The sequence below is a fragment of the Dermacentor variabilis genome, chromosome 5, assembly GCF_050947875.1.
Source record: "Dermacentor variabilis isolate Ectoservices chromosome 5, ASM5094787v1, whole genome shotgun sequence".
Classification (NCBI taxonomy): domain Eukaryota; kingdom Metazoa; phylum Arthropoda; class Arachnida; order Ixodida; family Ixodidae; genus Dermacentor; species Dermacentor variabilis.
In genome coordinates, this window is record NC_134572.1 from 60,377,406 (window position 1) to 60,394,259 (window position 16,854).

The 16,854-nt window shown below is 45.8% G+C and overlaps 1 protein-coding gene across 1 annotated transcript; it reads left to right on the forward strand.

Moving 5' to 3' along the window:
* The first annotated feature begins 8,838 nt into the window (after positions 1–8,838).
* Positions 8,839–14,519, forward strand: LOC142583541 (uncharacterized). Its single transcript, XM_075694027.1, has 2 exons — positions 8,839–8,865; positions 13,899–14,519. Exons 1-2 carry the CDS (start codon positions 8,839–8,841, stop codon positions 14,517–14,519), a joined length of 648 nt encoding a protein of 215 aa, XP_075550142.1.
* The last annotated feature ends 2,335 nt before the right edge of the window (positions 14,520–16,854 follow it).

Consider the following 16,854-nt stretch of genomic DNA (forward strand, 5'->3'; position numbering starts at 1 on the left):
TCAAATGCCAAATTCCTGCCCACTATATATTTAAACGGCATTCTACAAGATGATTTAACGCAACTGGGAATAAATTATGCGATCGCACTTGATGCATCAACGAATGAGGCGAAAGCGGGCGCGCGTATTTTCTCCGAGTCATTATCCTGGTCATGCGCCTTATGCCTTCCGGATTTTACACCCATATTTCTGGCTGAACTATCAGCCAACATCCTAGCTCTTTGAAAACTTCCTTCAAATTATTCAACAGCGGTCATAGTGACCAATTTAATGTCAGTATGTACATGACTCACTTCATCTTCAGACATATATTGTAGCCAATACGTTAAAATCATTAATCCCCTCAAACGTAAGCCTGGCGCGGTTGGAATGGGTTCCAGACCATCGTGGTATATTCTTAAACGAAATGGCATACACACTTGCGCAGATGTCTTTTGATGGACCAGCTTTGTTCGTTATGCCTACTTCGGCTTCTGTCACTGCGGCTAGGTTCAGAAAATTTTCTGTTTTCCAACATTCAGCAAAACTAAAAATGCAAACGTCGCAATTTAATCATTTGTCTCTTTCATGAGCCAATAAATGGTGTCCCACATTTAAATTAGAAATCTCCGTAACAAAATTACGATGGCGCATCCCGTTATTAAATCTTTACCTATACAGGTCTGGTCTGGCACCATCCCCTCTCTGTCCTGCCTGTCAGGAACCCGAAAACACTGATCATTATCTCATAGTGTGCCGTCGATATAGCGATCAGAGGAAGAAATTAGAATTTTCATTCTGAAGATTGGGTATTTCTTTAACTATTCAAAGTACGGTCCTTCGGGGCTTCTTCATTGGGCTTTAGCCATTGGAACATTTGCGCAGCCATTTGCGACTATGTCTGTGGCACGAGAAGGCTACTGTGTTAATTCTTGAAATTAATAATTGGATAGATCATGAAATCGCTGATTGTGTCTTCTAAATTAATCTAATACCACCGAAAGAAGAAGATAAAATTTGCTGTTTACATATAATTACAAAGATATTTTATTTCTATATCTGCCGTGTAAATATATTTCTTAATTACCTGAACGTTATATTTCACCCTGAATTAATCTTCAATTTAGGTTCTCCTCTTCCCGTCACACTTTAACGGACGACTTCTTGGCCAATCCCCCATATTGTGTAAGCCCCACGGGTGAGGAAAGAGCAAGCAAGCAAGCAAGCTAGCTAGCTGGCTTTGGCGCGAGAGAAGCGCCAGAACTTATGGCGTAAAGGATAGAGCACCGGGTCGCTGCGCTGGCGTCTCGAGGTTCGAATGCCACCAATGGGCGCGTTTAATTTTTTGAAGGGAATGCCAATTTACTCGGCAAGCACAACACCAACACCACGACAGACCAACTGACCAAGGCGAAACCACAGAAAGTTAGGCAAAGAAAGCTTCGCTTTATAACGGTGGAATGATGACGATGAAAAGAGAATATTTATCACAATGTCATGAAGATAATGAAAACACGACGACGGAATGAAATGAGAGCATGACAGCGACTGCCTGTTGGTGTGGCTGCTCTTGTCTTCGTTCCCTTGCATCAATGCCGCCGCGGGCCACGTTAATGTGCATTATATATCCGGTGTTTGTTTGCACTATATCCGATACTGGCCAATCGGACCGTCTTAAGTCGCACTATATCCGATGCTTGCTTTTAATATGTCCGGTGGCTTGTACAGCTGCACTATCTCTCAGGTCTGCCAGGATTCTTCGGTAACAAAATTGGTGTGTCCTTGCGCACGGACCTTGGCTCCGACTAAGCAAAGAAATGCTTCGCGCTTAAAGAATAGGAAAATGGCCATCACCAGATTGGACTAAAGTTCACCGGCCCGGGCGTGCTGGCCGAGCAATAGCCCTTTTTGCCCTGTATTTTGTCGTTTCTAGGGTTATGTGTGAGCACAACGATAGTCGTGCTTGCCTGCACCCAATAGTGCCGGATGAGCAAGCCAGCAGTAAGAATGTTTTTATCATGTTTTCTAACGTCTAACACTTGCTGTTATGGCCACCAGCGGTTGTGTATGTTGCATTGTAAATGTAGCTAGACAGACCAAGAGAATAGATCATATTGGTGCAGAAAGAATAACAGCTCTCCTCATAAAACTGCGACATATAGATCCTGCTATAGCCAGCTGAACTTTCCCTTCAACCCAGTGCCAGTTTACAATCGAAGTTGACGGTGTACGTTGAGAAAACTGAGCTAGCAAAGCGCAAATACTGCACGCGTTAATTAAACGGTTCTCTTTGCTACGTTGCTCTATTCGGAAGCCATGTGGCACCCGCTCGCCAGATGACGTTGATTGCGGCGTAGATTTCGGTCAACAACTTTCAATTTTGCGTATTTTTTTATTATTTGGCCTATGAGGCAAAAACATGTGCAGTTGAAATGAAGCTACCCTGTGCAAACACTGTCGATTAGTTATCGAAAGTAAAAGAGGCAGCAGACTCCATCGGTCCCTTCAGTTTTGAATTTATTCACCAATGGAGGGGTTTAGTATGACGACACTGGAGCAGGGGTGCTATGCAGGATGCGCCGAGTTTGGCGAAACTCGCGATCTTCACGAGCTTTGGCGACACCCCAAGATGAAAGCACAAATGGTACCGAGACACAGTTTATCTTTCGACAAGCCTCCAGTTTCATTGGTCTCTAGATTCACTCTGGGTGGCTAGCATTCCTTGGGCGTTGCCTTCTGGGCGGTCGACAAACTGGGGCTCATGTGTTCATACCGTCGATGCATGGTCGAGCCTTCTTTCAATTGTTTGTCGTTCCACCTAGTGCATTACATGCACAAGCAAGTTATAACACAAATGCATTCAGTACAATATTATCAGTTACTTTAACGTGGCTTAGAAGCATTTTAAAGCATACAAGATGTACATTGAATGTGTATTAGACCAATTTGTAATTTAGTACGCTTCACATCATACCACGAGGGAACGCTGTGGTGGCGTCATCACATCCATTCACCGGGTGAGCATGGCGGTAAACATCGAAGAGACCCAGTGTAAACAAACTCGTACAACGAGCTTGCAGTGCGCGACGTAATTATCAGGCTCGACGATGACCACTATTTCTTGGATAGTTCTGTTCCTCTGTCAGCAATCTTTCCGTACACCCCGTAAAGCCCGGAATACATGGAGCGTTTTTGAGGCGATTTTCGCCTCACGGCGCCGATTTCACGCCCGGCGTCGAGAAAAACGCCCGCCGCCGCCGATCAGGACCGTCTAGATTTTGACGCGGTGCGCACGCGTCTGACGCTACCGGAAGTGCCTGTCGGAGTCACATCCGTCTGTTTTCGGCGGGAGCGGCCAGCCGTCTCACCGTTCCTTGCCGTCCATTGAACAATTCGCGCGCGTGCGCTGAAACTCTGCGCAATCCGCACAGCCGTTTCAGTCGCAAAAGGTCGCCAGACGATACATTTCCGGCCAACTCTCTCCGCTGAACATCCACAATAACATCGATACAATACTAAACATACCTGGTAATGTGTATAGACATATTAATGGGGTATTTATTGCATAATTTATTAATTATAACAAAAGCAAACAACATATAAGCATTGTTCGTTCATTTAGTGGTAGCCAAAACATTTTTGCCTTGTCCGGCCACACTGCAGCGGCGTTCGCCGCTCGTACGCCTCATGTAGCCTGGCCGGCGTCCCGCCAGCGCGTTTTTTTTTTTTTTGGCGCGCGATAATCGCAGGAGGAAAACGCCCCATGTAGCCCCCACTTAAGACCGCCAATAGCTTCGGCGATTTTACAGATCGCAACGCGCACCTATTGTTCACGGCACAATCCTGAACAAACAACTTATCCGGTGCTGCTTCTGTGAGTGCGCTGAGTTCCTCCACTCTGCGTGACTGCGAGCGTCACGAATATTACATAGTGCGTGCAAAAGGAAGACAGCCTATATAGCTACGATGCGACAAGGAGGTGGCGCCGACGATGGATCTCGCTACCAACAGTGAAGGAGACATCGACAAACTGCAGATAAGTATATTTCTACTGCTTAATATTTAGTAAATAATGGTGCACGGATTAAGTCGCTTTCGTAGTAACGAACTGAATGTCCGGCAGTTTAAAAAAGGCATTGAGAACCAATGAGTGTTCGTGCTTTTACATGCACGTGGGCCCGTGAAAATATGGAAAGATGAAGGTAACGTTCACTAACTTAGTGAGATAACAGAAATTCATGAGTGACATTCGGCCCGCAGAATGTATGGAAGAGTATCTTTATCCAGGTGAAATATCAGTAGCAGGAAACTTATACGAACATTTCATGGGTTGAACAGCACATGGAAGGCATTACCGAATCGTGTTCGCCACGTTACCGATATCCTTGAAAAAAGTTTAGAATCATTGCATTCCACCGGTTATGCAATATGGGACATACACCTGGAGGTTAACAAAGAAACTTGAGAAGTCGAGGACTGTGGAGAAAGCGAAGTAACAGAAATTGTTGGAGATAGCATTAAGGCAGGAAGACAGTGGTGTAGTAAACCGTGGCAATTGATATGCTAGTTGAGATTAAGAACAAAAAAATGGAATCGGCAGGCAGGCCATGTACGTCTTCCATCCCTTGTTGCTAATTCATAACAAGTGATTACATAAGCGTGACAGAATGCGTGTCAAGGAGAGAGAACTGCAGCCGAGGATGGTAGAAAATTGCGTAATGGGTCGAAAGTATAATGTTTGTAGGCATTGGATGCAATCAGCTCATATAAGACGGGACTTTGGGGAGAGGCATTTGTTTTGCAGGGAACAAAAGTAGGTTTGTGGTGTTGACAGCAGAGACTCGTGAAGGGTCGAGGACACCTCAGCTGCTGGCACACTAATAAACATGACAATTCTCTAGGAAAAAGACAACCCCAGTTATGAAAAATAAAGTAACGTTGTCCCAACACATTGTTTTATTGTGCATACTACACTAAAGGCTTCCATAGCTAAGGGCACTTAGTACCAAAAGTGCAACGAGCATTTTTCTTTGTAAATAATGGTTTATATGCGGTTGATTCATTGCAATAATCCACTTTTTTGCAGCAAAACATTCTACTGCTGGAGGCACTCAACCGCCTGGTGGCAGTAGGCGAGCGCCAGGCACGTGCTCTTGAGAGTGTGACAGAGGTCCAGAGGGCTGCTCTGAAACAGTAGTATCGGTGCCCTCACTGCTCTCCAGTCGAGCCCCCAGAAGACACGTTATAAAGGAGCTTTCAGTTCATTATTTTGTTTATTATTCAAGCACATGAATAAAATTATAGTATTAAGCATTGTGCTGTGCGTATTAGGACACTTGTAACATGCACTTGGTGTCTCTTCAGAATAGGCAAAAGCATAAGACAACCTGTGCCACGCTTGGACCATGTAAATGAAAAATACACTAATGCAGCATACACGTCAATGTGCTGTTTGTTCTTTCTATGTGCAAGAATACAGTGCGTGTTGGTTAGCCACAAGATGAACGGTGTGTGTAATTCACAATGAAAAGACAGGAAACAGCAGGAGCCTAATAATGCTATCACTATAGACTGTGCATATGACTGCAACACTCCCCGATTCAAACGTGTCATTACAGGCATGTTCGATACCACATATTGTTTAACAATGTCATACTCTTGCATGCACTAATTTTCACACAGCTTAAGCCCTTGCATAGCTCACTTCTGATGTATCCATTTCATAGGCCAAATAATTGTACACTTTTGTCGTTTTGTGTTGTACGAAAAGCGACATCCTCTACAGTCGGATACAACTTCAGAAGACAGCAGAGGCCCCGGCCAGGTGACCAAAGCGCAGCAGTCCGATTGCCTCCACGTCTAAAGAAATAGTCCCTCTCCAACGAGCCGGTATTAGTGCGTCCGGCGGCACGACATCAGTCTAAGAGTGCGTGCCCATTGGTGCAGGCTTGTGTTCACCTGCCTTTAAAGGGACACTAAAGTGAAACAATAAATCAGGTTAGACTAATGAAGCATTGTTTGAGAACCCTGCAGTCAATCACTTAAAAAAATTGTTTGATTATTAGATGAGAAAATGAAGGTCCAAGTATCAGTATTTGAATTTCCGCGCCGAAACCCCAGCGCCGGTGCGTCAGCATGACGTCAAGGTTTTCAAAATATGTTTTCGCATTTCGGCCGCGTTGGCTGACTAAAAGTTCCCTTAACTTGTCAATGGTTAATATTTGGTTCCTTTAGAACACAATGTAGTGTCAATCTGTACCGCTATATATAATTAGTAGGCCCTAGAAGATGCCATCAAAGTCCAAGGCGTCACAGCCCCCAGGTGAGGGAACTTAAGTAGGCGTCGCCCCCCGTATTTCGTTCTTGAGCTTTTTCTGGCGTACCAAACGTCTTCTGGTTGTACGAGTGGTGTTTTTGGTGTTGTTGAACAGTAATTTACTGATGCAGAAGAAATCATTTTTCACTTTAGTGTCCCTTTAAAGTGCAGATTCTGCGGCCTCCTAAAATTTTATCTGACTGTAGAATCACGTAATGCATTGCACCAGTTGCATAGACTTTAGTAACTTGATAGCACACATTGATCAGGAACCGAAATCTATAAAGGCATCCAAGCAAAGCTGGCTGGCCACACTTGCATTATGAGGGGCTGTAAAAAGGTCTCATCAAATATTCCCATGACGTCCTTGAAAAAGACGTGGTGTCTGGCACTTCTTTAGCATCAAAAACAAATTACAGTGAATGTTGTGTACCACCTCAAAACAAAGTGAGCTTGGTTATCTGCACAGCTTGTAATGGAAGCTTGTGTTTCACATAGAAAACAAACTGCTCTGTCCAGTAAAATTTTGAGGCCGGTATGGCACCTATTATGTCAGCAGTATCAATATACAAATTACACTTTTCACGGGCCATTGATTTCCCCATTATTTTGTAAGACGGTTCCTTCAATCAGTGCTTGTTTTACATGAGCAGGTGGATTTGAAAGCAAAGGTTTGTTTGCAAACCTTGAGACTTCCATAATTGTGTGGCAAGGCACTGGCATGTTGTAGAATAGCTCACACTTCCTCGGTCCTGCACCAATGAAGCCCAATGTTCTATTCGAAGTTGGATCGCACAGCAATTCGACGGCACACAGAGAAGAGCAACACACACAGCAGAGCGTTCTGCTGTGTGTATTTCTCTTCTTTGTGTCCCGTCGAATTATTGTGCAATTCAACCTCAAGCTTCTATACCAATACACCCAGTCTTCACCCTCACCGATGCTCTAGATATTAGGTCACAATGGCGCACATCTTTGAAATGTCCCAACACAAATTAGCTCTCCAAAAAATCACACGTGTAAAATTTTGCAGCACAGGTGTATGCACGTGCCCATATTCTTTACCACTAAACTCACAGGAAGCAAAGGGGCAAGCATTAACCAGCCTTACTGCTGCCGTTACCATCATCATCATCATGAGACGAATGGAAAGACAGTACCACGATTAGTAAAGGGAGTGCCAGAGGGAAAGGCGGGACAGCGAGGCTTACAATAAAAATAGTGGTTACAAGAGATGTTCAGACACGCTGCATGTCGCTCATCTTACTTTAGCATTGCGGCAAGCTTTTACTCATTTGAGCATATCACGTTTTGTGTAATCATTGCTCTAAAGCTGTACAAAAGTTCTATTTGCTCTGCAATTTTTATTTTTATAATGGGGGGTAATGATCCACTTTTTCATGGGCATCTGCACCACATTTCTCCCGATATGTAATTTTGCCTTGGTGGTTCATGACATTTCATGCACACCAAGTTCTGCAGAGCATTGGATCTGCAATGTTATACTACTCAAGAATTAGAGCCCCATTATGAGACGAAAATATATGATTTATCCATCCAGAATAATGCTGCCCCCCCCCCAAGAAAAAAGAAAGATACACTGAACCTCTGGCACATGCATCAACAGTGAACAGAGCAAACAATCTGAAGTATTTTCTTCATGCAAGCCAGCACAGTAAGATTCTCAATGCATTTTCATTTCACCATAAATGTACAGGCACAACCGGCTTGCGCAGCATCCACATCTCGCGCTGCAACGAATTGTGCAACGCCTCGCCGTTTCATAGTGCGGCCGATAGATGACGCATGACCAAAATTCAGCCTTATGCATACTAAGTAACTTCACCAATGAAGAACCCCAAGTTCTTTATGAGATTAGCATTCATAGGTTACTCCACACAATTTGTGATGTCCATTTATCAATTTATACTTAATTAACCTCTTTCCCAAGAAAGTGAGCCATTTGGAAGGCACCCTGACAGAGAAGTAGAACATAGAACAATCGCCAAAAAGTCAGCAACCAGCGAAAAAATCAGTATCATAGGCAGCCACATGTGAGATGTCGGTAACACTAAACTGAAGTCGGCTACACAGAAGTGACAAATTTGGCAATATGGCGTGTCTAGACATTGTTTCAATGCTAATCACAGTAACGCTGACATTGAAGGCGCCTTAATTCCTACGTACTTTCCGCTGACACACCCGACTACGATCGTAATGTTCCCGCGAAGTAGGAAGCATTCTTTTATATATGCCCGCTCAGCCGCAGTCTTCGGTAAAGCTAGCCACAGCTTACGCACTGCCGCATCGATAAGCTCGTCAGACACATCTCTGACACAGCGGCTAACAGTAGTTTGATGACGTCCAATGTAACGCTCGGCGCCGACGCTTCCCTGAAAACTCCCAGTCCCGTAGAAACGGAGGGCACAGATGACTTGCTCTACGACGGTGAGCGAATAGAGCCCGCCACGCTGTCTCCGCAGACGAGAGTCTTCACCTAGCTCGTCACACAGCCAGAGCACTGATGTCTTCGACAGGCGAAAATGACGCTGAAACTCCACGTCGGTCATGTAAGTGAACGGGTCTAGACGGTCATACTGACGCTTGCTGCCGCTGGATGCAATGACACAGGCAGCTGCTGCTACCGCCATGCTCCCGAGTTGAACTCGGAGGGGGTTTGACGATGTACGAGCTTAGCACAAGTTCGCCTGTCAATCAAAACCAGAGGTTACGCCCGCGTGAGGCATGTAACTCTTGTGCGCGCACCAACCACAGTTCGGCCACGCTCAACTTATCTTTCGGCAACAATGGCGCAGTGTCGAGCTGAGAGGCATCAACAATCTTGACCGCCGACATAAAACACGCGCAATGCACTGTCATCGGTGATGTACTGAGCATCACTATCAAAAACAAAGCGTTGACTTTCACTGGTTTATGCATACGCCTTCTCGGGCTGAGATGGCCCCACAACACGGTTTCATTGCCTGTATTGGGGAGACGTTGCGCACAGTAAATAATTATCGGCACGCCACTGCAGCTGCTTGCAAGGCGTCGATGCGCCGAGGGGGGGGGGGGACGATGATGAGTGCGTATCGCAGCAGTCGTTTGAGATGGCTGCTCTGTATCGGAGCCATAGCGTCGTAAACACGATCAGCGTCCGAGAATCGCTCGCTCTTCTAGACCCAGTACAATGGCATTTCTTCATCACAAGCACTGCGCACTCAACTGTAACAACACCTTTCTCCGTTTGAAGACTCCTTTCATAACTGCACACAAGAGCCCTCACCTGCCAAAATGCGATTGCTGCGGTGTCGTTACGATATCCATCTGCGATCGCTGCTGGCTCCAGCTGAGGTAATGCGCAAGCACCTTGGACTGCACAACTCACTGAAATACTGCGTACAAGCGCTCAGAGGAACCTTCACTGCGCAGGCGATGACAAACGATGAATTGTGTCACTGGAAAGCACGCACTTTTTCGCAATGTATCGCAGAGGTTTCGCGCACAAAGATAAACTGGTACATTTTTCACTGAACGGCGTCACTACAGACCCTAAAATAACGTACCGCCATTTTGCAGCGACAGCCGTTACTCCCGTATCTATGACTAATGTGTCGTTTTTAGTTGGTAAAGCGGGGGCCTTAATAGCCTAGTCAAACGCCTGCGATGAACAGCCCTACCACGGCGCTGCGTTTTTATTGCCCTAATAGCACCATTTTCAGAAGGAAGAGCACCATTTTCGGAAGGGAGACCGCGAGTGGCGCTGCTGTGCTCGAGGCTTCAGCGACGTCGTTCGTAGCTAAGAACTCTTTTATCTTTATTAGCTAGTGTTTCGAAGTGATTTCTTTTGCATTAAGTAGGGGCGCAAATTTTGAATTCTTAGTAAGAGTAGTAAACGTACCGGCTTTGTCTAGGTCTGGGGGCTCCTCCATTAGGCCTAGGTGGTAGGCGGGACCTATTTGATAGGCTCATTTAATTCTTTCAGCTAGCTCATCGGATTCTTACATGGGGTAGGGAGTGCTAATTTTTTCATTTTTGTTTAGGATAGCGGTCGAGGTCGGCTCTGCTCGAGTGATTTGGCGAACTTACTCGTTGGGCCTAGGGACGTAGGCCTAGCGATGAAACCGAAGCACGTGAAGGCCGCGGGGGACGGGGAGCAAGTGGCAGTGCGGCGAGTGCCTGCGATGGTGCTTCCTCGACGAGACTAAATTTTAGAATTTAGCAGACGCGGAGGGGTCTAGCTTCACGTGCAGGTCGTGCGAGGGTGCCAGGGAAGTCGTCCAAAAACTGGAAGGGACTTGGGCGGCTAAGTTCGAAGAGCTTAAGGCAGCCCTAAGGGAGGAGCCTGACAGGCCGCCATTGGAATATGAACCTGGCAACGTTTAACGCTAGAACATTATCTAGCGAGGCTAGTCTAGCAGTGCTATTGGAGGTATTAGAGGGCCGTAAATGGGATATAATAGGGCTCGGTGAAGTTAGGAGGCCAAAAGAAGCATATACAGTGCTGAAAAGCGGGCACATCCTGTGCTACCGGGGCATAGCGGAGAGACGAGACCTAGGAGTCGGATTCCTGATTAATAAGAATATAGTGGTAACATACAGGAATTTTATAGCATTGACAAGAGGGTGGCAGGTCTTGTGAAACTTAATAATAGGTACAAAATGAAGGTTGCACAGGTCTACGTCCCTACATCCAGTCATGGTGACCAGAAAGTCGAAAGCTTTTATGAAGACGTCGAATCGGTTATGGGTAAAGTCAAAACAAAATACACTATACTGATGGGCGACTTCAATGCCAAGGTAGGCAAGAAGCAGTCTGGAGACTAGGCAGTGGGGGAATATGGCATAGGCACTAGGAAAAGCAGGGAGAGTTATTAGTAAAGCTTGCGGAACAGAATAATATGCGGATAATGAATACCTTCTTCCGCAAACGGGATAGCCGAAAGTGGACGTGGAGGAGCCCGAACGGCGAGACTAGAAATGAAATAGACTTCATACTCTGCGCTAACCCTGGCATGATACAAGACGTGGACGTGCTCAGCAAGGTGCGCTGCAATGACCATAGGATGGTAAGAACTCGAATTAGCCTAGACCTGAGGAGGGAACGGAAGAAACTGGTACATAAGAAGCCGATCAATGAGTTAGCGGTAAGAGGGAAAATAGAGGAATTCCAGATCAAGCTACTGAAAAGGCATTAGGCTTTAACTCAGGAAGAGGACCTTGGTGTTCAAACAATGAACGACAATCTTGTGGCCATCATCAAGGAGTGTGCAATAGAAGTCAGTGGTAACTGCGTTAGACAGGATACCAGTAAGCTATCGCAGGAGACGAAAGAGCTGATCAAGCAACGCCAATGTATGAAAGCCTCTAACCCTACAGCTAGAATAGAACTGGCAGAACTTTCGAACTTAATCAACAAGCGTACGACAGCTGACACTAGGAAGTATAATATGGACAGAATTGAACATGCTCTCTGGAAGGGAGCAAGCCTAAAAGCAGTGAAGAAGAAACTGGGAATTGGCAAGAATCAGATGTATGCGTTAAGAGACAAAGCCGGCAATATCATTACTAATATGCATGAGATAGTTCAAGTGGCTGAGGAGTTCTATACAGATTTATACAGCACCAGTGGCACCCACGATGATAATGGAAGAGAGAGTAGTCTAGAGGAATTTGAAATCCCACAGGTAACGCCGCAAGAAGTAAAGAAAGCCTTGGGAGCTATGCAAAGGGGGAAGGCAGCTGGAGAGGATCAGGTAACAGCAGATTTGTTGTAGGATGGTGGGCAGATTGTTCTAGAGAAACTGGCCACCCTGTATACGCAATGCCTCATGACTTCGAGCGTACCGGAATCTTGGAAAAATGCTAACATAATCCTGCTCCATAAGAAAGGGGACTCCAAAGATTTGAAAAATTATAGACCGATCAGCTTACTGTCCGTTGCCTACAAAGTATTTACTAAGGTAATTGCAAATAGAATCAGGAACACCTTAGATTTCCGTCAACCAAAGGACCAGGCAGGATTCCGTGAAGGCTACTCAACAAAAGACCATATTCACACTATCAATCATATGATAGAAAAATGTGCGGAATATAACCAACCTTCATATATAGCTTTCATTGATTACGACAAAGCGTTTGATTCAGTCGAAACCTAAGCAGTCATGGAGGCATTGCGGAATGAGGGTGTAGACGAGCCGTATGTAAAAATACTGCAAGATATCTATAGCGGCTCCACAGCCACCGTAGTCCGCCATAAAGAAAACAACAAAATCCCAATAAAGAAAGGCATCATGCAGGGAGATATGATCTCTCCAATGATATTCACAGCGTGTTTACAGGAGGTATTCAGAGACCTGGATTGGGGAGAATTAGGGATAAGAGTTAGTGGAGAATACCTTAGTAACTTGCGATTCGCTGATGATATTGCCTTGCTTAGTAACTCAGGGGACCAAGTGCAATACATGCTCACTCTCTTGGAGAGGCAAAGCCGAAGGGTGGGTCTAAAAATTAATCTGCAGAAAACTAATGTTTAGCAGTTTCGGAAGAGAACAGCACTTTAAGATAGGTATTGAGGCACTGGAAGTGGTAAGGGAATACATCTACTTAGGACAGGTAGCGACTGCGGATCCGGATCATGAGACTGAAATAATCAGAAGAATACGAATCGGCTGGGGTGCGTTTGGCAGGCTTTGTCAGATCATTAACAGCAGGTTGGCATTATCCTTCAAGAAAAAAGTATATAACAGCTGTGTCTTACCAGTACTTACGTATGGGGCAGAAACCTGGAGGCTTACGAAAAGGGTTCTACTTAAATTGAGGACGACGCAACGAGCTATGGAAAGATGAATGATAGGTGGAACGTTAAGGGATAAGAAAAGAGCAGATTGGGTGAGGGAACAAACGAGTTAATGATATCTTAGTTGAAATCAAGAAAAACAAATGGGCATGGGCCGGACACGTAATGAGGAGGGAGGATAACCGATGGTCATTAAGAGTTACAGAATAAATTCCAAGGGAAGGGAAGTGTAGCAGAGGGCGGCAGAAAGTTAGGTGGGCGGATGAGATTAAGAAGTTTGCAGGGACAACAGGCCAGAATTAGTACATGACCGGGTAGTTGGAGATGTATGGGACAGGCATTTGCCCTGCAGTGGGCGTAACCAGGCTGCTGCTGATGATAATGATTATAATGATGATGATGATGATGATGATGATGATGATGATGATGATGATGATGATGATGATGATGATGATGATGGGAGGAGCAGGAGAAGTGGGTAGCACTGCAGGCGGAATTTGACAATATCGTCAAGTTGGAGGCGGCCCAGGCCTCGCAGTTAGTAAGGACCGTGGTCCAGCTTGAGGAACAGAAAGGAGCGCCCAACTGGAAAGGCGGCTCGATGCGCTTGAGACGCGGGCAGCGGAGAATGTCGGGTCAGGACATCAAAGCGGTAGCAAAAGCTCAGAAAGTAGGGTAGACCCTACAGGCGAAGTGGGAGGCAGGGAGCCAGATTAAGCGGTCGTCAGTTCGCCGTCGGTCAGTCGGCGTAGTTATAGCGAAGCAGTGCAACACGCCCCGAGTGAGGCGACGCTGCAGGCACAGGGGCGTCAGTGGGCGCGAAGAGAGGGGCAGCGGCCACAGGCTGGAGGCGAGCGGTTCGCACGCAGAAGGGTCCTGGTGATAGGGGACTCCAACGTGAGGAGGGCTGAACAAGGCGTGATGGCGAGAGTGAACGCGGACGGGCGAGTACAGGTGGAGGCGCAAGCGGGCAAGAGTATGGCGGAAGCAATGACCAAGGCGCGGGAAGTGGTATGGGACAGCACGGAGAGCGACAGCTTGGTCATTATGCATGCTGGGCTCAATGACGTGCTTAAGGAGAGAAGCCAGGACCTTGAGAGGCACATTGAGACTGGGCTGAGTAAGCTTAGAGAGGTCTCCGGAAGGGTGCATGTGACCATATGCACTATCTCAGAGGTTCAGGGCCAGACTTACCAGATAGGAAGGAGGGTGGTTAAGGCCAATCGGGTTATTAGGAGTCTGAGCGGACGACTCGGGTACAGCGTGATGGAGGTCAACAGGGACGTGTACGGAGCCGGCTCCCGGCCTTTTGTGCAAGATGGCATTCACTACAGTGGTGCCACTGGAAAAAGGATAGGGGGCAGGATGGGTCGCCAGGCAACAGCTTCTTTAGGGGAACTCAGAGCCCTGAAAAAACCAGTGTAAGCGTGGACGATTCGAGGCAGAAGCCACAAACAAGCAAACATCATTACTGTACGAGAGGCGACAGGAATAAGCATCAGAACCAACTTAAGTGAGACATAGGGTTCATTAACATGCAAGGTGGCAGAAATAGGCTAAAATGGGAGGAAATTAAAGAGCAACTAAGGCAGGAGAACTTAATGGTTTATGGGTTTTTAGAGACACATGTTAGGGACATGGAACAACTGCCCTGTAACCCTGATTATGCATGGGAATACTGCAACAGAGTGCAGGGTACCACAAAGGGCGGGAGAATTGGAGCACTCGTTCATAAAAATGCAAATTGGCAAAGGGTGAAATAGGAACGCAAGGAGCATTTATGGCTAAAGGAAAAGTAGCAGGGGCGAAAATACTTCTAGACTTTGTATACCTTTGGACAGGATCAAATACTAAAGAGCAAAATAAAAAAAAATGTTGGACTGTATAGCAGCGGACATCAATGAGCTACGTAAAGGATGTGAGATGATTGTATTAGGAGAAATGAATGTGCATGTTGAAGATATGGATGGGTACACAGACTCCACAGGTAACATGCTGCTGGATATGTGTGAGAGGCGTAACTTAGTTGTCTGTAACTCTACTGAGAAGTGTGACGGGATCATAACATGGGAGGTAGAGGGCCGACACTCGACAATAGATTATCCGTTAATGTCACATAGGAAGTACGATAGATTAGGAGTCATGATTATAGATGAACATGGCTCCAGAAGTATAGGTAGCGACCACAAACGTATCAAGATGAGTTTGAAGAAGGAAACTAAAGCACGAACGATGCGTGAGGGAATGCCAGATGGAATTTTTTACTGACCAAGTGGAAATAGCGGCCAAACAAATTGAAGAGGAAATATCAGAGGGTAATGAAACTAGTTAGACTTGCCCAAAGTTAATGAGACCATCTGAGTGTGAGCTAGGTAAGGCTGGAGTCAGAAAAAGAAGGCAAGGGATACGAAAACTCAAAACCAATTTCTTAAAAGATATCCATAAATGTAACCGGGTGACTACACAATGGGAAAAGCAGGTTTCGGAGCCTGTAATGATTCGGCGGGGGCTAAGGCAGGGGTGTCCATTGTCACCTCTGATGTTTATGCTGTGCCTACAAGGTTTAGATTCCAAAATACAGCAAAGCGCACTAGGCTTCAAGCTATCATTTTTCAAACAAGGAAAATTGATTGAACAGTCATTACCAGGACTGATGCACGCGGATGATATTGTATTAATGGCTGACAATACAGAATATCTGCAGCGATTGATGGACATATGTGGTACAGAAGGAGACCAGATCAGGCTTGAAGTTTAGCAACGAAAAATCAGCAGTCATGATTTTTAATGATAACATTTGCGGCGAGCATAAGATACAGGAGGCCACGCTGGAGATAGTCGATAACTACAAGTATCTTGGGGTGTGGATAAATAATGGCATTGAGTATCTGACAGAGTACGAAAAATATGTAACGACTAAAGGTAACAGAAGTGCAGCGATTATGATGAGTCGGGCACTGTGGAACTACAATAGGTACGAGGTAGTACGAGGGATATGGAAAGGGGTAATGGTTCCAGGCCTGACTTTTGCCAATGCAGTTCTATGTATGAGAGCAGAGACTCGGCAACAGTCGGAAACTAGGCAACGCGGTGTGGGTAGGCTCGCTCTGGGAGCACATGGCATGAGACCAAATCTTGGGGTGCAGGGGGATCTGGGATGGTCTTCTTTCGAAGGCAGAGAGGCTATTAGCAAGATAGCACTTGAGCGATTGTGAAAAATGGGGGAAATGCGGTGGGCTAGGAAGGTTTTCAGTTACTTATACACGAGGAATGTTGACACAAGGTGGAGGAAGCGAACTAGAAAATTGTCACACAAATACTTGGGCAGCAGCGGGGGGACAGGTAAGGTATCATCCGTCAAGAAAAAGGTTAAGGAGACAGAGAGGGGTATGTGGAAAGCAGAGATGCAAACCAAACCAGCATTAGAGACATACAGGACGTTTAAGCAAGAAATAGCAAAATAAAATATCTGCGATAATTCTAAGGGAAGTTCATTGTTATTTGAACTCAAGGTGTACTGTGGCTTAAAACGTACCGAGCCACTTACCAGGGGATAGATTTGTTGTGCGGGGCGTGTGGAGAGGAGAAGGAAACGGCTCAACACCTGATACTTGCTTGTAAACAACTTCATCCTGCACTTGAATGTAACGGGGAACTATTCAAAGCTTTGGATTTTAAAGACAGTGAAGGTAAAACAGACTTTGAACAGATAATAGAGAGTATCTTATTAGTGGATAATATCAACGTAAAAGTAAAGGAG

What these genes read in the sequence shown, in the direction of transcription:
- LOC142583541 (XM_075694027.1), top strand. Translation starts at nt 8,839, where the DNA reads ATGACGCTGAAACTCCACGTCGGTCAT. An exon ending in TGAAACTCCACGTCGGTCAT is followed by an intron (nt 8,866 to 13,898) that starts GTAAGTGAACGG and finishes CTGCAGGCACAG; the next exon opens with GGGCGTCAGTGGGCGCGAAG.